We start from the raw sequence: 23,508 nt of genomic DNA, 5'->3' as shown, positions 1-23,508 counted from the left end.
CGCCGGACGCCACGGTATGGCATAAGCTCACCTTGGTCCTTCGGACCAGGTGAGCTAAAAATAAACCACTTGACATAAAATAATTCTTGGTGATAAATAACTGATTCACGTGCAAATATGTAGAGAAACTATCCTTTTTTAGAATATATCGAAACCCGTATGAAAATCCATCAAGTATAAGCGGAAAACGGATATTTTCTGCGGACACCCTATGACTTTCTTGACCTCGTTTACATTGTTTACTATAGGGAGCGGTCATTTTTCATAACGAAAATGGCGGCGAAATGTCACTTTTTCATTTAGAAATATAATTGTGTTTTGATGTCATTTCAAGATTGGAACTGTACTTAATCTTTGTTTATGATGTTGTTGGTCCATGAAATGTTTGAAAGTAATTATTTTCTCCAAAAACAAGAAAGTTTGAGGGGTGTGCGAAATTACGTCCCCCAAACCCGTTCAACTACAGGTTAACATCAAGTTCATAACAGCTCCCGTGCGCAGTGATACGTCTGCGCATATCAGGTTACATACTCGTGTGTTGTGAAGCACTTGTACATCTGCCGATGTAAGTTCAGCCTTTTTGGTTCGGAATGAAAGTATTTGAAATTCATTAAAATCAATGCCAAAAGTGTGCGAAATTACGTATCCCCACTCTACAATGTCTTTAATTAGCCTCATTTTCATGTTCTCAAAATTCGTCACCATTGTTTGAAAGTTATGTGATATATTCTTTGAAAACATTTTTAGAATAATGTTTGATTTGATTTGGATTGCTGGTGTAACTTTATCATCCTATTAACGTCCTGGGTCATTGAAGGATGTGCCAGAGTAAAAAAGGAAAAAAAGTAAGACACCAAAGTAAAGCCGAAAACCATGAATGCCGAGAAAAAGTTTTTATGATATACTCCTACCTGTCGTAGTGTCCCTTTCTCTTTGAAAACTGCGTGTATCGCCCCAAATATAAGCCCTAAGATGATTGGGGAGGCGGCGATACACCAACCCACGGTCTCAGCCTGTCGTTGGTCATAACCCACCACCGGAAACGGATACACGTACACCGCGAAGTAGTAAATCAGCATGGCCTGAAATACAGTATATAATAAGCATACAATAAAACACGCTTATAACAAACATCCTTACAACGAATTCATGGTTATAACGTAGTAATTTTCATTCCCCGTCAATGTTCTTATACGATATCTGCATTATGTAACGAACTATGCTTATACATGTATACTATATACATAGAAAAGTAGGATATCAGCATCGCCTGAAATGCAGTATATTATCAGCATATACAAAGATAAGTAGTAAATCAGCATGACCTGAAATGCAGTATATCGTAAATATACAGCAAAGTAGTAAATGGCCATACAACATGCAATCTCTCGTTCAGTATATAATCAGTATATGTACTGAAAAATTTTGTTAATGAAAATCATACTTACCGATGGTACCAAAGAGGAAAGTCCATACCACAAACTCATACAGGCGCGCTCTACCGGCAGATATAAACATTCCTGCTTGACTACAAAAGGGGAGATAACAAAGTTAGATCGACTTAGATGTATAATTATGATATTTTATGCTATTCTGTTTACTTTTTATGGGTCACTTGTCAAGTGAAATCATAATTTTACGCATGTTAGAATGCTTTCAACAATCTTAGAACTTTAAAAATGTATCTCCAATTTAGAGTTATGTCCCTTTGAACTGCCCGGATGGTGTACTTACTATAGCCCGTGATAAATGGTACCATGCTGATGATGATGACTGTGAAGATGAGACGATCGACGTAGCTATTGACGACCATGTAGATGAAAATGCCCGCCTGGAAACAGAAAAGGGTATGCAATTGATTATTGCCACAATGACCCCTAATTTGAAATTTCCCAAAACTAAAGCTGGAACAGATCATTAAAAATTCAGGAAATGAATGAATTAAATAAAGCAAAAAGAAAACTATGTGGGAAGAAACTCTTCTTTTCTTTTCAAGGGACAAAAATCTGAACCGACAAGAAAACATCGTATAAAGACTGTAAACATACTTCATTTAGCGCAGTCAAATTTTAACGAAAAATCAATTAGGAGCAATTGAAGTGAGGACTTTTGCATTTGCAATAATCGCTTACGGTAACCACCGTTTTACATAAAATGCAATAAGCGTAATCATAGTGTAATTCCTTAATATAGTACTAAAAAAGATTTACTAGAATGAGTACGTTTATTTTGTACTTTTGCTATGAATATACATCTAAGTGGTAGTCTCGTAAAAATGAACGTTATTAACCTTCCGCGAAATCAGAAAGCAATACACACAAGATTATAAGCAAATATAAACGCAAATTATTTTCGCCCGAATTAAAGTATTTTACCAGTGTAAAAGGTCATTATTGAATTATTTGTACTGGCCAACGGGTTTTTTTTCTTGAGTTAAACTGAAACTCAATATCAGTAAGAAATATAGGTAACGTTTTGTTGTACCCTACCTGTGATGTAAAGGGCAGACTTAGAAGCAGAGACACACCGCAAGCTATAGCGACAAGACACTCCCGCCGTCTGACAATCCTCATCACCGGAAGTGGAATAACCGGAAGTAGTGTTTCCCAGATCGTTACGAGATGTACGGCCTGATGCACTATCCCGAACAGGAAGGATATCAAATACACACTGAACGCTACAAACGGTAGGTGGCGTAACCTTGCGTACATTCCCACCAGCAGATGTGAAAGTCCTGGAAAACATGGGTTTTAACAACTTTTTTAGGTATACCATTTCATTCAACCTGTCTCATTAGTAACATGTGTTTATTCCCAAACTATTTCTTATTTTGAAAATGGTTCGCGATCAGAAACCTTTTCCATATTAAAAGTATTTTGTCGAGTAAATTCTTGGTCGCAATGCTCAAGATTTTGCTTTTTTACTATCTAGTTTAATCTTTATTAATGACTTGACCTTCACGAACCTGACTTGAACTCCATGAACCTGACTTGACCTTTTCATGCCTAGCCTGACCTTTACCTTCAATTGACTTACCCTTCATCAACCGGATTCATCTTTGCATGCATGGTTTGACTTTTGCGTGCCTGGTTTGACCTTTACCTCGACTAATCTGACCTTAGCTGACCTTTACGTACCTGGTTTGACCTTCATCTCGACTGACCTGACCTTAGCTGAGCTTTACCTACCTGGCTTGACACCATTGGCCACCGCAATGAAACCAGAATTACTAGCAGCCTGAAAGAATTGGTCAAATGCCAACATGATCAGAACCGGAAGTGTGCCGTAGATTGCCAACATGATGATCCAAGATCTGATATAAAAGAGAAGTTAACTGAAATAGGAATCTCTTTGACCATGCATTTTGTGTGATCTTAGGAAAATGTGTGTGGCTTCTATTTCATACAGTACATGTTTAGGCAAACCTATAGCCATAACATTAAGTTAGATATACATATACAAGTCAAGTGTAGTGACTTCATGAAATTATATTTTGATATTGATATTTCATTATATAATAGTTAGGACAAAGAAAAATGCCAAATTTATCTGTTTTTTTTTCATATTTAGAAAACGACAACGACGAAATATGTGTTGTTTTAAAAGATTGACGACTTAAATTTTCTAGAATGGTTCGATTTGATTTTGTTTTATGCCCCATTAACATACGATACTTTTGAAGAAACCCAGAGCACCATAAGAAAAATCCTCAGACCTAAGAAACTGGCAACTGTTTTACTTGAGCATCGAACAACCAGAACTGGAGGGGGTAATGCCAGACACCGACATCTTAACCATTGGCCTGCAGTGAAAATGATGGTTCGAACGAAGTATGAATAGTTCTACAGAGATACCAGTAAATTTGGATGACATTGATATAGACTCACGCGTTTATAACCTTCTTGCTGTTGTAGAGCTGTGCTCCTAGGGAGGGTAGAATCCCGGCCCAAAGTCCAACACTGCTCATGTGGATCAGCAAGGCACTCACCCAAGGCTGGAAAAGGTCACGTAAAACCAGAGTGATATCGCTCAATGAAACCAATAGTGATGTTTATGTGTTTTTCTTTTTCTTATAATCATTTGATGCAGGCTGTTTTTGGTTTAAAAATTAGCGTATTGCTTATGGCATTATGTATTTCTACAATTACAATAACATAAGGTTTACACGTGATTTGTAGTGCTGATATTTTTGACAGCGTCATAGAAACATTTATAACTTTAAACCGTTTGGTAGTTCCAGATTAAACATCATAGAGTTCAAACCTTTGGATGAGCCAGATCAGACAACGGTCTATTTTCCCTCGGATCCACTTCTACTGTGATTTCGCTGTTGTTGGCACCCTTTGTCCTTATCAAACGGTATTGCGGAAATTCCGGCGGGATGTTCATTTCATTGGGTCCGGCAATGAAAGCGTACATAAAAACGACAAAGGCTATGACGAGACCGACTGGGACCAATCCATACACAATCTAAAAATAGACACCGGGAAACCCATTTGAAATAATTCAAATATTTGATACAGCTATATTTTGATGTAAACGACATCAGTGCAGACGATATTCGACAAAATTATAAAAGATAATTCGTTTTTTTATTTATAAAGCGTTGTTCATCAATGTTTGTTTTGAAACTGCAATCAAAGTTTAAAACGCTCCCCCTCAGGCGATCAGTTCTCGCCAGGACCAATTCTCGCCTTCGCATCTGAAGCTGTACGATTACCACTCAAATTACAGCAATAAAGCCATCTTCTGATAGAAAACACTACCATGGTACTTTCCACATAAAAATTGTCTGAAAATTTGTGTTCGCCTGATTTTCCTGATCTTCGGTCTATTTAGGCAATATGATCTCTTGGCCTCCTTAAAGGCCCACTACCTTTCCGAAACGGCTTTCAATTTTAAAAAATGGGAATGTAAAACAATAGTTTTGTTATTTTGAGTCTCAAAAATTATTAACTTACCGTAAATATTACATTTTCATCACCTTCTATACAATTTAATTAAAATAAATAAAATGTTAATTTTCATAACGCGAGTCGTCTTATGTTTCCCGCTGTCGTCCTAAATACCGCGAGGTATTAGACTATCACTGCGCCAGACGGCAAAACAGCGAAATGACTCTCCACTGTTTTCATATATTACGCAGGAAATCTTGCATTTGTTTGGTGTTGTAACCTCATCTTAGGCCATCGGCATGTATTTTCTGATGTTTTTAATGCTTTTAAGAAACCTTTATATTTTGCTCCGGAAAGGTAGTGGGTCTTTAATATAGACTTGAGGCCTGCCAGTAATAATAAAAAAGTGTCACAGCACAAATCGATCTTTTTATAACCTATCATCCACTTTTAAGAAGGCTAACAATGGTGACTAGCGAATGTTCTTGGTCATATGGAAATGACGTCACTGGGCAATGCCTGTTGTTTGCTCATGTCAAAGCATGTCTTTGAGATATAACTCTCAACTGCGAATGGCAAATCAAGTGTGTAATATACTATAAGCATGGTACGTATATTCGTTTCTTGTAGCATGAAATTGTGAATATTTCATTTTCTCTAAAACATCACTTATGTAACATATCCTCTATCTTTCTTCTGCCCCAAATAGCATTTCTCTCTGTTCGTATCAGATTTTGAAACAAATAACTCGACTTTAGTTTTTATTTTTCTTGAAAGAAAAATACTGTAACATTAAAATAGCGAACATGCTTACACCAAATTCTTAGTTAAAACGTAGATATTTTCATTCCCCGTGAAGGTTCCTGTAAGACTTCTGTAACACGTGTATAATAAATTATGCTTATAACAAAGTGATTTTGTTTGTCCACCAAAGGTTCGTGTTCCTCTATCACCATAGCTTACATGTATTTGTTATCTTTGCTTGAAACGAATAACTCTATCTTAAAGTTATTAAAGTATCTGTGTCGTAATTAAGCGAATTTCTTTACATGCTATTACATGCTATTTTTTCATTAAAATCTATTTAAACCATTAGGTTTGATGAATTAAGATGTGAAAATCTTTCAAATGGCTTCAGATGTCTTATAAACGGTAGCTACAACACGTTATTTTTTATGCATTAATTATGTTAAGATGGAAACATATATGCTTTAATTACAGTGCAATTACTAATAACGCTATGAAAAAGTGAAATGAAATTTTAGACCACAATTTGGCTTCATGGTCTGGCCGTATGATTTCAATTCACTTCACTATAGATGGAAATATAATGATTTTTGGCAGTTCTGCTAAAAATTATTTTAAGCTCTTATTTGTACTTACAAAATTGAAACATGTGCATTGAAAGTACTGTGATTCTCAAAATGTTGGTGACTTTTGGTGATGAATAACATATTAGAAGCTTATCTTGATTCTTTAGTATGAGAAATACGGCACATATAACTTAACTTGTTATTTTGTTGTTTTTCGACTGATGTAGATGCTATCCAAATTATGATACCATTTTAAATCTGGTTGTATGATGATGCATATATGTTGTTTTATTCTGAATGTTGTGATACTTGTGTGAATTAATAAGCATACTGAAAAAAATATGATAGATATTAAAATTGAAATAAAAAATATTATCAAAGATACCCAAAGGTTAGCTTAATTCTTCCACCAGCAAATACTATATGCAATGTGGGTGGCGGTGAGGAGAGATTTTCAGTGAATAATCAACATCAAAACAAACCTTGCCCAGGCCCTGGAAGCCTTTAAACGTCATCAGGTAGGTAACTACCCACGTGGCCATGAGACAGAGGACTATGTGCCAGACCAGATAGCCACCCTGACCAATATGTTGGGACCTCTGCAGAAACCGGTCACTGAAACAATCAAAAAGCCTGTCATAGCAACAAAACTACGCCATCCATATTGAAATGGAATAGAAGATTAGATACCGTCGATTGGGGTATTTTAGATGCGGTAATATTTTGGCTTACTTGGCGTTTGCTATGAAAGCGTCAAAACAAAACACACCAGAATTTGACTATATCGGTATCTAATAGCTGAAATTTCAACTTCTTACTCAATTTAGGAAGTAAAATGTGTGAAAACATGTACATATGTACATATGTATATAGTAAAATAGCCACCTATGGAAAAGACAAATTTAAACATACCAAAATAGGACCATCACAATTTGGTACAAAAATTTTCATATTTCCCGATGCCAAAATATCCAAATTTACGATAACAATATTTCATTAAAATGTCATGCTTTTTTAAAACATCAGATAATAAATATATAACACATTAAAATGCCCAATCTTGATAGTCTCAGAAAACACTTTTCTCATAGTTATTTGTTTGTTTGTTTGATTAATTAACGTCCTATTAAACAGCTATGGTCATAGTTATGTTTTTATGATAAATTCTACATCTAAAGGCTGATACTGATTATTGTTGTGGTCTTGCGAGAAGTATTTTCGTAAGATAATATTCAAACTTCTTCAGTATGATGTGACAGAATAAGAAATTTTTGTGATCTTTATAAAAAAGAAAATTTGTTTCTTTTTAAAATTTTAGAAAATATATATAATTTGACTTTTGCGATATGCTTCATTGTTATAGTGTCAAAAACATCCAAAAACTTACTGAAAAAGAATCGAAGCGTAGTTGGGATCAGAATCCTTTAAGCTGCAAAGAATAATAATATGAGGTTTCATGTTGGATTTTAAGCACCAGTCATACAGGTCTGGCCCCAGGATCATAAAACAGATTTAAGTCAAAAACAGTCTTAATATAGACTTAGCCAATTACAAAAGGACGTTACAAAAGGTTACGTCATTTTTAATTGGCGAAGTCTAAATTTAGATTGTTTTATGATCCTGTAGCCTGGTGTACAATTTTAAGGTTTTGTTTTTGTTGATCGAAAGAAATAAATTAACATTATAGAATTTTACCAAACTTTTGCCGTCTCCTTTATAAGCTTTCAATTTCAAATGAGAAGTATAAAAACGACTTGCTAGGATATATCTCTCAAAAAGTACAGGGACACGTGGAACTATTTATTTCCATACGAACTTTAATGATTTAATGCAAATATTTGGTCTAATATTGCCGACCCCTGAACGTTATGATTCATTAAACTTCGAAATAAAAAGAAAATTACCATATCACCGTTTTCTAGTGATATTACAATAACATAAACATTATTAAATTTGTAATTCACCGTAACATTAAGCATTTAAAAGGCGTCACAGAATAAAAGTTACCCAAGAGATTCGTTCTTAAATGCTGCGAACATGTAGTAAAGATTATAGCTGAGTTCAAGGCCGTTTACCAAAGACCGGATATACGTCATCAACAATATGGCTACCGCTGAACCTGAATAGAAAAATAACATGTTTTAGCTTCACGAAAAGCAAGGAAATGAATAAGCAGTATTCGTTTGTTATATAAATATTTAAGATTTCGTTTGGAGGTAATGTGAAGGATCGCGTATCCAATCTGAAATTTATTTGAGAGAGAAATACAATGGACCTAATCGGGAACCACCTTCGTCACTTTCCATAAACGAGAAAATTTACGGAAAGTGCCGAAGGTTACCGATTAGAACACAAAATCAGGTAGTCCGAAAATTCGTAATCCGGATGACTTAGGCTGAGATCGAAGGTGTCCGGATTATCGAGGGTTCAGTGTAGTTGTTCCTGTTCGTCAACTGTTTGCAGTTAAACAGAAACATACACGGATCTGTTTGTAACAGCTAGCTAATACGATCACAGCCATTGATTTAATCATGAGACAGCAAATCACCAATATTAGCGTCGTGATTATGCTAATGATAGTTGGCGCCTGCTATGCACAACATATAAATCGTGTAAAATCATCAATCACGAAATTGAAATGTATGCATTTGTATAAGATTATATTTGGAGCTCTTGTGACCAATATTTTTTCTCTATTTTTAGGATATCTATGGTTACCATAGTTTGAACATTTGTGAGTTTGTCATGCATTTCGCCAGATGGATGACATGTCATTGTAGTTGTTGTAAACAGTTTGCATTCTAAAGAAAGAATTGGGAACATCTTGGAATGAAATTTGGAATTACTCTTACCGCAGGAGAATCTATAACCGAGTAAGCTACCGATTTGAAGAAAACATTGTGACAGCGACACGAAACAGTCTCACGCGAGCAGGAAACTAGATTTACATACGGAGATTGAAGCACTCTCCAGTCTGCGGAGGCTAAAAGATATTCTCGTTATTCAATGACATTTCTCCATTAAGATATAGTTAGGTTTTCAGTTGACTAGGGTCCCCAGTCTGCTTACTAATGGGACTCAATACATCTGAGATATAGTTTTTCCGGCATTAATTCGGTCCGTGAACTCGATCTAAATATCCGCCAGATTACTCTCTAGTGCCCCCGGACTGATAGGACTGGTGGTCAAATCACAGGAGGAAAATCTACAGTCGGAAACATTATACTTCATGAAAACAGCCGTCTTATCAATGTGAGTTGTTAGTAAGTATGGTCGTTTGTCCTACTCCTGTGGTCTTTGTGAACGTAAACAGTATGTATTAAATTAAGTTTTACCTAATTCCCCTATTCAAATGACTGGTTTGTTAATCGTTTAGCTAGGATCTTGCATGAGTGACGGTGGTGCAGTGACGTCAAACATTCAAAAGATGCCTGCATATTTTTACGAAATCCATTCATATTAAGTCTAGTTTGGTCTATGGAACGACTTCAGCAAAACCGATATGGAAACCTATTCGGAACTGGCTAAAAAACTGTACGTAATGCTCCATCCATTGCCTTGATTGTCAATGGTGACTGAATTTAGGATTTTGTTTCTTCTGTCTAACCTCCATCTTCTTAACGCCTCCCTTCACATTTTGGCACTGAGTTCACCGCTATAGGAGATTTCAGAAAAGATGGCGATGACGTCACACAAAGGTACATCCGGGCGCTCAAAGGTACAACTCCGTATATCTGTACACATTAATATGGTGGGAACACAGCCGCTTGCGATGTTTGTTTACATTTTATTGTAATAAATAGTACGGCAAACCGAGAACTATTGCGTTATTTTAATTTCAAAAAGTGTAAATAAAAATATTTTACAATAATATACAAATTTATACATATGGTATTCATATATTTTACTCTGTTTATACTCCATTTTCGACCGCTACGAGAGAACACGGTCGCCATTACGTATAACATTGCCAGACATATTGCAAATATCAACTTGATATTACAAATTAAATCCAAAGTCCCCCAAAATATTATTATAAGTTATTACTGTTTTCGAAGTATTACTTGATAAAACACCTTACAATGTATGATTAGTGCAAAATTAAACATTTGCTTTAGTAGATTACCCCAAGCCCACGGCAGCCATTACAGTACAGCCGAGAACCCGAATTTCGTCCATTTTCAGTGTCAAAAAAATACGTATTCTGGTTAATTTTTTGTCATCAATTTTGGGAATTAGTTTATAACATACAAATGAGTCAGTTTGTTGGTTCATTTTATCACATTTTTAAAACAAAACTAGAGTATTTATGATTCTCGAAGCCGTGCGCAATGTATCCTGGTCGGCATTTACAGTACTACGATCATTAATTTATATCAATTTAAATGAAGTCTAACTAATATGTATTCAAATTTTCTAAAAGTAATACCACTTCAATTTGAGACTTAACATAGCAGTCTATGGGATAAAAGCGGCTGAAAATGAAATATTAAAAATGAAATCCGCAGCATTAAAACTGAACGATTTCACCATTTTATTTTTCGAGATCGGCAGCCATACGTGTACGTGTAATACAGTAGTTTCATTACTATTCGTCATTTTGTTACGATACAAGAGCATTCCATTAAAACAACAAGTACATATTAAATAACAAAATATATATCTTAAACAAGTCCTTATTGAGATAAAAGCGTTGGTAATTATTAATATGATTTATTTTCCAAACAATGCTGTGGCCTGCGGTGATCTACCAGCGACGAAGCCATGCACGAGCGGCCGTGGTCTGGTCAGATATGGTCCACCTTTCGTTATGTTATATAGTGTTGTGAGCAGCTTTTTCATGTACAACAGAAACATGACACAATAAAATCAATTATCTTTTCATAACTTTTTTCACAACATGGATTTCTACGTGTGAACAAAAAACGGGTACGTGTGATGTGACGACCCGGCACGCTTCGCAAGCTGGCTTCAAACACTAAATCTACAGAACTATATTTAGCAATAAACAATTGTAAATATCAAAATATAAATGTCTGTAGCCTCTTAAACAATAAGAAACGATTTTAAAATCAGAATTTGCAAGTATGAAAGTGTATACTTTTGCCACAGTATCGATTGTGTATCAGGGCTGTACGTATCTGTTATTGTTTTCATTAGTCGACATACAGTGTTTGTACCTTTGAGGACCCGGATGTAAATTTTCTGTGACGTCACGCCATCTTTTCTGAAATCTCCTATAATGAAGGTCTTTGCATATTACAGAGTTATCTCCCTTGTGGGGAGATATCGATTGTTACGTCATTACTTTGTGAACACAATTCACGTCGTATTTTCTGAAGCGTATGACGTTAAGCTCGCAAAGACAAGACGCCACAATCAATACCTACCCGCAAGGGCAGATAACTTCGTAATATGCGAATACAGGGGTGTGCTGATGTGTACTATCGTAGGCAACATGTGAGATAAGATAGCAATGTAAAATGGAAAGGAATTCCACAATGGCATGGAGACACAACGCGATTATAATCAAATCGGAGTATGATGGAACAAAACTAGTCGAGAATTACATTCAAATGATAATAAACTTCAGTGTCGTACTTTCCGATAGGGGGCGCAGTGTACGAGTGTGTAGAGTACGGGCTTGACGTGGAGCACGGTATAAGTCACAGTCGTTCAGCTGTAGTTGCTCCGACACTACACATTTTTTTCTTGTTGTTTTTTATGACATCAGCTGAAAGAAGTGTTATTAACAAACTCACTTTTCGATAAAGCTGAAACGTTTTCTCAAAGATGTTCTCTGCAATCCTTTACCTCACACAGTGAAATACCATATTCGTACGTACGTACGAAGCCATAACAACGGGGTTTTTAGACCGCAAGCTCCATTTCTGTCTGGGTTTTACAGTCTAATCAATATAAAACGTAATCCAATAGGGTTTTTAAGTCATTACATGCAGAAGTTTGGCGGTAAAACCAAATTAATGCCGGTGACAAAAGCTACTTGACAATGATTTCTGATGGTAATGTGTTGATGTTCTGATAAATTGCCTTATGTCAGCATTTCTTTAGTGTTTACTGTAAAAATAACTCTAATACAATCGATTTATCGAGTATTATGGCAGTGTTGCTAATTACGCATGAAAATTGCCTTTTTCACGACAAGAGCAAGAAACACACGAAAACCTTGTCATCAAACGAAACGATTAATCAAGGTAATACGATATGAACCAAATAGGTATTTTAATAGACAGCGTACCGATATATTCTGTAAATAGATATTATAGAGTTGTCCGTCCTTGCGGGTAGGTATTGGCTATGACGTTATGTAACAAGCGAAACGCCATACTTTTCAAAGAAAACGACTAAAATTTCACTCACAAAAATCATTGCTTACTCACAAGGGAGGTAACTCTGTGCAAAGACGGAATTCCGCGAAACACCTAAACAGCATAGGCTTCATGTAACATCAATGGGCTTCCGTAAATTTGGAAGAAAGTGAAGGGTGTCAGGGAGTTCCCGATGTCAAGCGTGCCATTTTTCAATGATGACATACGCCACGTGGATAAATATCGGTAAATGTCATGTTCTCATTAGACGATGATGGTGATTTTGTAGTCAATGTTATCACAGTGATAAGGCCTACTTTGTTGTTGTTTTGATAAACTCACCTTTGAGTATAGGAACAAGATGGCTGAAGATTCCCACAATTCCCCGCCGGTAGATGGCGCCCAGCTTGATCTGTACGTAACAGACTGGTATGCAGATGAGGATGAGCAAAACATAGTAGGCGATGAGAAACACCTCTGGAATTAGAAAATATACCAAAAATAAGTGAAAGGGCATGTGACGTCATCAAAATAGCAAATCAAGGGCCATGGTCATATAGTGTTTAATTTACTTGTACATTAGCACCTAAGCATCAAACGTCTGGATGAACTAAGCAAACGTTCTTTCTTTTAAGGTTCGACGTGTTGGATTTAGTTAATCGTTTGTGTGAATTAATGACAGATCCTGTGATAATGTATTGTTTTTAGACAAGCCTTGACAAAAACCCTTAGTATAGACTCGTATCAAAAGCTGCAGGTCCGTCAGGATTTTTACGTCAATACTTGAAATACAAATATTTTACACTCGGTCCAACCCACAGGGACTTGGCACAATTTTTTTCCAACAGTATATATATTTATATATATATTCTAGTATCCTTGATACTATAATATACAATGTATTTGTATACTGTAATTTAAAAAAAAAATCGTGCCAGGTCCCTGTGGTCCAACCCTATCTAAAAAAAATATTTATCAGCTCATAGAGGAAAAATGGCGCCGCCGTTTGAAACATTGCTTCTGATTGGCTGAAATAATAGTGTAATGATTTCATACAAAAAAAAAGTGTCCAAGAATAAATTTGAAATTTTGAAAAGATTATCTTCAGTAAATAGAATTAAAAGGACTGATTTGATATATAACAAAAATCTTAAACTGCTTCTCATAACAGAGAGAAAGAATCTATTAAAGTCAATCTTTGAATATTATCTTCAAAAGATAAAACTAGACTACTATAACTTTTGATAAAACGGAATAATAGATAAATTACTGTTTTTATCGTTTGATAACAACGATAATTCTCATGTAAAATATTTTCCCTCTTTAGAGTTGTTGCCTCAAACAAAATATTTCTAATTCATGTTTACACCGCCCACTCCTAAAACCATAATCTGTTTTCATTACCTTTTACATCATTAATTAAACGTATATATCGATTAATGTCATACAAGTCTAGTGCACGGCTAAGGACTGTTCTCAAGTATCCCCAGTAATGGAGATTGAGAAACAGAAATAAAACGCAAAAATCGGTTATCAGCAGGTGGAGGCTAGCTTGTTGAATTCTGGACGTGTCTGAGAGCATGGTTAAAATCGACCCGCCGCTCACACGCCTTATAACTTATTGATGTGCCTACAAATTAGCACTAAATTGAATCTCTACATGTTCATTAATAAACTATGTTTATACCTTGGCAAAGCAGGAGGATGTTAAACGGGTCAGATTTCCATTGTATGGAGTTGCTAAGGTTTTGCATTACATATAAATGGAAACTCTTGTTGTTTTTAAGGTCTAAAGAAGCAAGCCATCCATCCCATTGTGTATTACACATACTGTAAACAAACTTTATTTTGCGACAGCTTAATTTCGCGTTTTAACATATTACAGAGTTAACTCCCTTCGGGTAGGTAGCGATTGTTACGTCATTATTTTGGGAGCGTTTCCTCCGAAAAATATGACGTTACGCTCGCAAAACATATGACGTTATATTCAATACCTGCCAGCAAGGGCAGATAACTCTGTAATATGCAAATACAGAATATATGTATTTGAAACATTTTCGAGGCGATTTATTTTCACGATTTCGCACAAAAAAAGTTGGTCAGGTCTACAGTATCGTAAAAGTCTACAGTATCGTAATTGTCGATTCAAAAAAATATATTCGCTATATAAACTTAAATTGAATAATTGAAATATCGAGATATTCCTATGAAAGTATATAGGTATCTATTATTTCACGGATATCTTTTTCGCGACCACACTTATGTCCCGCGAAATCGCGAAAACTTCATCCCTGCGAAAATTTCATCCTTACGAAAATGACCCACCATTACGACATTGTGAGAATATTGCTATCAAGCGATAAATCATGCGTATTCCGGTATTCTCTAACAAAATATTGGTGTAGGACAACCTGTAGTGACGTCGATTAGAGATCATTCATATTTATTTCGTGTATAAAAACACAGCTAAGGGGGTATCAACACACAGAATCAAAACGATTAATTATTGAAAGGAAAGCTGGAGATGTAACCCAGTGGCGGTTTTATTTGTTAGAACACTTCTTTTGTTACTTGGCAGTAGCGACCTCTCTAGTTCCAAAACCTACATGTACTAAATGTATTGATTTTCAGAAATGAATTTGAAACAAAAGTCTGAGACAAATTTTGTTGCGGAAAATCGGATATGGAGTTACATTGTAGGTGAAGAAAGCCATCAATGATATTATATTGTTGGCTCGTGTTTTGAAAGTAATATTCCCCAAGAACAACAGTCTTGGTGGGTTTTTTAACTGTGCTTTGCTCGCTTGGCATCCTCGATATTCTAGAGGTTATTATCACTGTAATCCATGGCACATCAAGGATGGCTGTTTTCCGGTGGATATAATTACAGTGATAGTAACCCATGGAATATCAAGGATGGTGGATATAACGACAGTGACAGTAAACCCTGGAATACCGAGAATAGTGGTTTTCTGGTGGATATAACGACAGTGATAGACTGATAGTAAACCCTATAATATCAAGGAGTGGTTTCTCGGTGGATATAACGACAGTGATAGTAACCCATGTGTTATCGAGGAGTGGTTTCTCGGTGGATATAACGGCAGTGATAGTAACCCATATGATATAAAGAAGTGGTTTCTCGGTGGATAACGACAGTGATAGACTGATAGTAAACCCTATAATATCAAGGAGTGGTTTCTCGGTGGATATAACGACAGTGATAGTAACCCATGTGATATAAAGGAGTGGTTTCTCGGTGGATAACGACAGTGATAGACTGATAGTAAACCCTATAATATCAAGGAGTGGTTTCTCAGTGGATATAACGACAGTGATAGTAATCTATGTGTTATCGAGGAGTGGTTTCTCGGTATATATAACGACAGTGATAGTAACCCATGTGATATAAAGGAGTGGTTTCTCGGTGGATAACGACAGTGATAGACTGATAGTAAACCCTATAATATCAAGGAGTGGTTTCTCAGTGGATATAACGACAGTGATAGTAACCCATGTGTTATCGTGGAGTGGTTTCTCGGTGGACATAAGGACAGTGATAGTAACCCATGTGTTATCGAAGAGTGGTTTCTCGTCGGATATAAGGACAGTGATAGTAAGCCATGTGATATCGAGGAGTGGTTTCTCGGTGGATATAAGGACAGTGATAGTAAACCTTATAATATCAAGGAGTGGTTTCTCGGTGGATATAACGACAGTGATAGTAACCCATGTGTTATCGAGGAGTGGTTTCTCGGTGGATATCACGACAGTGATAGTAACCCATGTTATACAAAGGAGTGGTTTCTCTGTGGATATAACGACAGTGATAGTAACCCATGTGATATCGAGGAGTGATTTCACGATGATATAACGACAGTGATAGTTAGCAATTTTATGTGTTTTAAATTTTGAAGAAATAGATTTTGTTCGTTGCCCGTCCTGTTGCTAATGGCAATACAACAGGGAGAGAACTTACATGTTGTTTAATCCCTTTTCAGTTCTATTTAATTGAAATCAAATTTTGTTGAAATAAAAAAAATCAGTTATATTTAAACTATTGGACAAGCATCTAAAGGACAACATGTATTTGGAACTCAAGCCATCGACATGATATGGACATAGAGGCTATCCATACTTTTTCATTTAAGTTCCATTAAACACAATAAACATGCGTATAATGACCATCCAAGCGACAGAGGAAAATGGTCTTTAAAGTCAGGTGGTCTTATACACAGGTTGAATTGTGTTGAGTTCTGGGACCCTAGAATAATGGTCATATTAAGCAGGTGGTCTTTACACTTTACACAGAGGTTGTCGCTAAGGTATGTTTTACTGTATATAAGGTGATCTCTATACAGAGGTTGTCGCTAAGGTAGGTTTTACTGTATATAAGGTGGTCCCCATACCGAGGTTGTCACTAAGGCAGGTTTTACTGTATATCAGGTGATCTCTATACAGAGGTTGTCGCTAAGGCAGGTTTTACTGTATATCAGGTGATCTCTATACAGAGGTTGTCACTAAGGTAGGTTTTACTGTATATAAGGTGGTCCCCATACCGAGGTTGTCACTAAGGCAGGTTTTACTGTATATCAGGTGATCTCTATACAGAGGTTGTCGCTAAGGCAGGTTTTACTGTATATCAGGTGATCTCTATACAGAGGTTGTCACTAAGGCAGGTTTTACTGTATATCAGGTGGTCTCTATACAGAGGTTGTCGCTAAGGCAGGTTTTACTGTGAAGGTATACTCATACATGCAACGCATTATATACAGCAGAGAAGAATGGCCTAAATTGACCCTAGCGGTTAATAGGACACAAAATCAACCTACCATAATACGATATAGACCAATCCAGAAGAAACCATCAATAACATGTCAATGTTTCAATGTACCTCTCGGCTAGATTTCTATTTAGTTGGATTGGTGGAGCGTCAGACTAGTACCTGAGGACATGAGTTCGATACTTGGCGTAGAGTGATCATGTTTATATCAAATCATGCTCTGTTACAAGTCGATAAACAGTGGTAACGACATCATCATAAGATTGAGGTTAACAATAATTAAACTGTCAGTATAATAAAGTTGTACTGAAATTAATTCCTTGCAACAGACACATTGATCTCCAGCTAATAAGGTTGAGATAGGATAAACCCAATGACGTCATCGAGAAAGATGTTCTTGAAAGTCGCGTCCCTCACAAGATTGGTGTTCTAAGATAACACGTACACACGAGAGAGATTGTTGTAATGATTATTGATCAGACACAGTAAAATTAATCAAACAAGAAGTAATGTCACACGGATTAATTCACCGACAAATATTAGGTAAAAACGTCACGTTGGCACGAGTTGTTATCAAAAGCAGAAAGAATATCCTGAATAACAAAAAAAAATTGTAAATCAGACAAAAATGTCCTGATTAATTCGCCGACAAAAATATTGGGTAAAAACGTCACGTTGTCCTTCATACAAAATGTTTGCACCATTTATATCTGGTTAGCAGTTACAGAATGAACGATGTTCGGAAATGGCCCCATATCTCTAGGGAAAACAAACGTAAAATGGATTGTAACATAATGTCGTAAGTTTATTTCATTTCGTGCTTTCAAAACTCAAAAGCATGTTTGACACAGTAAGAGCCTACCAGGCTTCACATTTCCCGTGACTGAAGCCGTAATCTTGTTTTCAGAAACAACAGCCATCAGAAACATCCGTGTTCGGCCACAAAACGTAACAGAAGCGCCTTGTGGGCGTCCCGTGGGATCCCGATCTTTACACGGGATTATTGCCCTGGGTATCGATCCGGTCCCTCAATCTGAGACATATGTTCCTTCACCCACACCCCCTCCCTCTACTATTACATCCTCACACGATTATCGATCGATGAAATGTCACGTCCGTTGCTCTTGCCACTAAAACCCCCTCCAAAAAACTGCAAGCGCGATCGATCTGGAGTCGTAAAAAGGAGCGCATGGCGAAATGTCATGGACTATCACGATATCATAAATCTTATCAAACTTGGAAATTAAAAAAATGCAAACTCAACGTTATTGTTTTTCTATATACGCTTTACCGTAAACTCTTAAGAAAATTGCCGTAGTTATAAAATGCAAAGCACTACATGTGAACAAGAAGGGAGCACGTATATTTGTTAATGTAATTCCATATTTGTTTTAAATAACTATCAGCTTGATATCCCGAGTTGAGCATTGACTTTTAAGAAATGATAGAACTTAAATCAATAGTTCAGAGAAGTCCAATTAGTTAAATGTACTACACAGACAATATCATTAACCATTGTTAGTCAATAGTACTATTTTTATACCTCGAATTAAACGCTAAGATCTGCTGGAAACTAAACATGTCAGCTCAGAGACAGAATATTTCCATGCAATGAAACAGTTTATAAATGCGAATATATATTTAGATTACTTTTGATTTTCATCCTCAATCATCTTCAGTGTAAAAAACTTATTTCAACTATAAAATTTTCCACAAGAGTAATGCTTCTTAAGTTGGCTTACAATACAACGACGGATTTTTCAAATCAGGTAACAGTTTATGTTTATCTCTTTGTGTAGCCAATTCGCCTGGCAAACGCTGAACACTGATCGAATGTGTTGGATGTCGGGCGATGGTTATCTATCGGTACTCCGACTTTCCGCTAGCACCATTCATAATGTTAAGACGTGAAACCTGACAACCAGACATGTACGTGCATGTCGTCAAGACTACGATTCAATGACTATCGATTATATCGACCAATCCGATGACTCATCTTCTCTTCGCTCGCTCCCGACGTAATCTTGTCAGAATTAACACTTCGGGATCTTCCTCACGTCAAACACATGCGTTCGAAACCAGCAGCGTTCTCGCGATCAATGGCATGTAGGTTCTTAGATGAAATCAACTCAGTTGCCATGGTAACCTTGAACATTTTGACATTTTAATCTATTATGTATCACGCAAGCATTTTTCATATGCAAAACTCATTTACATACTTTTACGTGTCTGAGAATACGTGTTCCTAGTTTAGGAGCGCTCGCTGTTTTATGACGACACGCCATAGGCTATATTCACGAAAATTCATATTCAATAAAAAAGAAATGAAACTTCACATCTTACTGGCGCGTCATGATACTACAAGATCAAAACTACATAACAACACGCTATAGGGTTAATTCACGCAAATACATAGTGAAAATTGGAGGCGGTTAAGAAAAAAACTGACCAATCACAGGTCTGCAGAGACTTCATTTGAAGATTAAAGAGAGAACTACGCTCATCTTCAAAGCAACACTGTCAACCACAGTGTATCGTTATAAAATTCCTTTAATGTACATCAAAAGATCAAATAACCTGTGTTTTCTGTTGCCGCTAGTTTTACTACGAGATAGTCCAGAGGTGGATATAACGTCAGTGATAGTAACCCCTGGGATATCGAGAGTGCTGTAATACACAGATGTATATATGTGTTGAAGTTTCAATTGTACACGCGTTCATCGCTGACAGTAATCAATATTTACAGCTTTGATTTATATACGGGTTCATCGCTGAAATTAAACACGTTGTTGAGTTCAGAGTTGCCACGGGAAAACCGACCTATAGGCCAAAGTCTGCCGCTTTGCTGGCCCCAGACAGCTAATCTCATTGCTATGACATGGTAATTATCAGCGGGTTAATGGTGACGTTTCTGAGGATACAAACTACTTCACTGTGTCGGCCTCTTGTTCATCTCTCCAAATCTGATCACAGGCGTTTGGCTCTAAAGACATTTTTCTCTCTATATATGTAATACTATTACATTACATATATATATAGAGAGAAAAAAGTCTTTAGAGCCAAACGCCTCTGCTCTGATAGTAGTCACATGGGCATTGTAGATATTCCAGGGGTTTCGATCACTTACGACACCCCTGGACTATCTCAAAGTAAAGCTGGTGGCAACAGAACAGGTAATTTAGTCCTTTGATGTGCAATAAAAGAGCCGTATAACGGTACACTATGGTTGATTGTGTGGTTTAAAAGTATGGCGTTGTTCTCTCTGTAGTCTTCAAAGTTTTTTTTTTCTTTTTTTTTTTTTGCTGGTCTGTGATTGGTTCAGATTTTTTACTCTGAGCTGCCTTCAGTTTTACTATGGGATCGTCCAGGGATGGGGATCGTAAGTGATCGGAACCCCTGGAGTATCGAGGATGGCAAATGGACAACGTAAACATGTAAACTTGTGTGGTACGTCATACACTTACTGTGACGTATCACACACATTTCTGTTCTCTGCTGTAGCCATGTCATTCTTTCCATGTTGTCTCTCGACATTTCACAATTCGCATGTTATTATTTTGAGAATGTCTTTAATAGGATTAAATCCAGTTTATCATTTTTAGTGGAATGCAACAATGAGGAAAGAAAAGGCAGTAAGAAAATGAAGTAAAAAGAAAGAAATACATAGTAGTTTATAATAATGTGTGCTCGCTTGGGTGGTTTCCAGATAGTCTATTTCAGTGGGATAAAGTAAGTAAGAAAAAAAGGAAAGAAATAGTGTATAATAATGTGTGTTCGTTTTCCAGATATTTCAGTGGGATAAAGAAAGAAAGAAAGAAAGAAAGAAAGACGAAAGAAAGAAAGAAAGAAAGAAAAGAAAAGAAAAGAAAGAAAGAAAGAAAGAAAGAAATCATGTATAATAATGTATATGGAAAATTGACGTTTAGTCGTGGTCACGTGGATATATCATCAAAATGGTATTCTAACTATAAAATGTAGAAATAAAGAAAGAAAGAAAGAAAATAAAGAAAGAAAGAACAAGAAAGAAAGAAATAAAGAAAGAAAGAAAGAAAGAAAGAAAGAAAGAAAGAAAAGAAAGAAAGAAAGAACAAGAAAGAAAGAAAGAAAATGTATAAAATAGAATGAACGCTAGCAAACGCACAAATTAAAGGAAGAAATAAGAGTTTGTTATAATATACAATGGGACCGAGTAGATAATTTGGCACAATATCTCATAGGACAATTGCTATTCAATCGCGCTCAGAGTCCATGCACGATCTAGATACTGACTGCCATCCCGTTAGTAAAATATGTCTCTCCGTTGAATTAACACTGATTGGATGCTCACAGCCACCAGGTCTGTTGACAGTACCACACAGACAGGCGACAGCCATGATTACTTACATGTTCATGCATGGCAGGGATACCATATAAAAGGCGACAGACATCGTCACTGCTGAACTGAAAGGCTTCATTTCCGGTGTTCGTCTTACGGGAAAATGTCAGGAAATGTTTTTGGAAAGCAAATGCCATTTGTAATCTAAATATAGACATATGTTTTGTCTACATGATAATTGTGCTGTTTTAGCGTAAGTAATGACTGTTTTCTCACTTATTATCACGCTTATATAAGTGTTGTCTTGGTATGGCGGGTAAGGCAGCGAAGTATTCATCTTGAAAAGAGTTGGTTGGTTGTGATTGGTTGGTTGTTTGGTTGGTTGTGATTGGTTGTTGTGATTGGTTGGTTGTGATTGGTTGGTCGATTGTTTGGTTGGTTGATTAGATCAACGTCCAATCAACAACCATAGTCACTTAAAGGTCAGCATCCAGTGTAGCATCATCGGAGATCCATGGATAACGCCACACTTTTCACTTAATAACGCTACGTATACTTATAAGTGTAGCGTAGCCACACTTGGTAAGTGTAGTCGTAGCGTAGTGCGATCAACCAGGGTGTGAAGTGCGTGTGTGTTTTGGGACACTGCGGTATGTTCGTGTTGTGGCTCTTTGTGATAGCGGAACTCGTTTTATAGTGCTATCTCACAGAACATGCACATCCCACAAGGTCACATATATAGTGACAATGACACTTATCCTGGATTTTATCACTATTGTTGAAGAACGCCAATATCTTATGCATTGTTAGTCCAGAAGAGATTGTGTATGTGTCATTCAGTTAATGTATGAATTACTAATTTAACACAAATGTTATAAATTGTTTAAAAAAAACTATGAGACCAAATTCGGATTCTAAACATCGACAGCCGAACTCCACTAATTTGAGAGACCTATGGTCACTGACATATGCAAAGTTAAACCCTGCCATTATTTTAAAACCTGCTCCCTTGAAGGCCGTATGTCTATGTTTAGTAATGTCTTGGGACATACATTTGGCAAGCTCGCCATTTTTGTAACAGGACAGCAAAAATAAACAGCAGCCGGATAGGGGTGCGAATCCTTTTAAACCTTGGCGGACGAAAGAAAATGCTAAGATATCCAAAATGCGAAATAATTCTTCGGTGATGCAGTATGCAATATGAATAAACAAATGACCTTCTTGTCCGAGTTTCCTTTGACCCCAGATGGCATATAATTTCTTAAACTCTAAACGAGAAGCTAAATGATCTCAGTCGAGATTTTATTGGTAATAGACAACAAAAGAAATAATTCCCTCTGTCATAATAAAAAAATTTGAATTCTAGCGATAGTATTGTAGTAAAGTAGTATAAGCCATATTAATTCATGCACATGACTATGGCTATAGGGAAACACAATACCTCCGTCAAAACATGTAATGGATGGCATTGTCCAGGAAATGAACACGACTGGTGTTTTGGCCCGACTACGGAGACGGGACAAGACTAAAACAAATCGATCGAAATTGTTTTATCCGAGGCCCGTTGATGACAGAAATATTCAATCGTTAATTCAATATCAGTTGAATTAGTCATAATTATCTGCTCCAATGGCTCTGTCCATAAAATGTATCTTTATTTGATTATGTGTGGCATCGACGAACCACTACACCATACAGGGTCGTATGGAGATGGCGCCGCGCTCTCTTGGTCGTTGGGTCTATGGACAAGCTAACGGTTTAATGTTAGGAATATGAGTCAGCTTACCGTTAATGTAGGTACTGTCATCAGGAGAACATATCCATGAATCATGAAGGATAGATCGATAAAATAGTCCTGTATTAGGTTTATGTT

The 23,508-nt window shown here is 36.5% G+C and overlaps 1 protein-coding gene across 1 annotated transcript in view; it reads right to left on the bottom strand.

Annotated features, from left to right (window-relative positions):
- The window catches only part of LOC138335165 (sodium-dependent proline transporter-like), a 29,609-nt gene that overhangs the window by 4,557 nt on the left and 1,544 nt on the right, over window positions 1–23,508 (bottom strand). Inside the window, exons 2-12 of the mRNA XM_069284128.1 lie at window positions 12,880–13,014; window positions 8,216–8,327; window positions 7,596–7,637; window positions 6,691–6,823; window positions 4,264–4,470; window positions 3,888–3,994; window positions 3,189–3,313; window positions 2,490–2,734; window positions 1,735–1,831; window positions 1,449–1,528; window positions 912–1,082 (exon numbers count right to left, since the gene is read on the bottom strand). Coding sequence (XP_069140229.1) covers window positions 912–1,082; window positions 1,449–1,528; window positions 1,735–1,831; window positions 2,490–2,734; window positions 3,189–3,313; window positions 3,888–3,994; window positions 4,264–4,470; window positions 6,691–6,823; window positions 7,596–7,637; window positions 8,216–8,327; window positions 12,880–13,014 — 1,454 coding nt within the window. The remainder of the gene's footprint in view (window positions 1–911; window positions 1,083–1,448; window positions 1,529–1,734; window positions 1,832–2,489; window positions 2,735–3,188; window positions 3,314–3,887; window positions 3,995–4,263; window positions 4,471–6,690; window positions 6,824–7,595; window positions 7,638–8,215; window positions 8,328–12,879; window positions 13,015–23,508) is intronic.

Source organism: Argopecten irradians, chromosome 11 (assembly GCF_041381155.1).
Source record: "Argopecten irradians isolate NY chromosome 11, Ai_NY, whole genome shotgun sequence".
Classification (NCBI taxonomy): Eukaryota; Metazoa; Mollusca; class Bivalvia; order Pectinida; family Pectinidae; genus Argopecten; species Argopecten irradians.
Note: the sequence above shows the minus strand (reverse complement) of the source record. Positions and strands in the feature narration are given on the sequence as shown.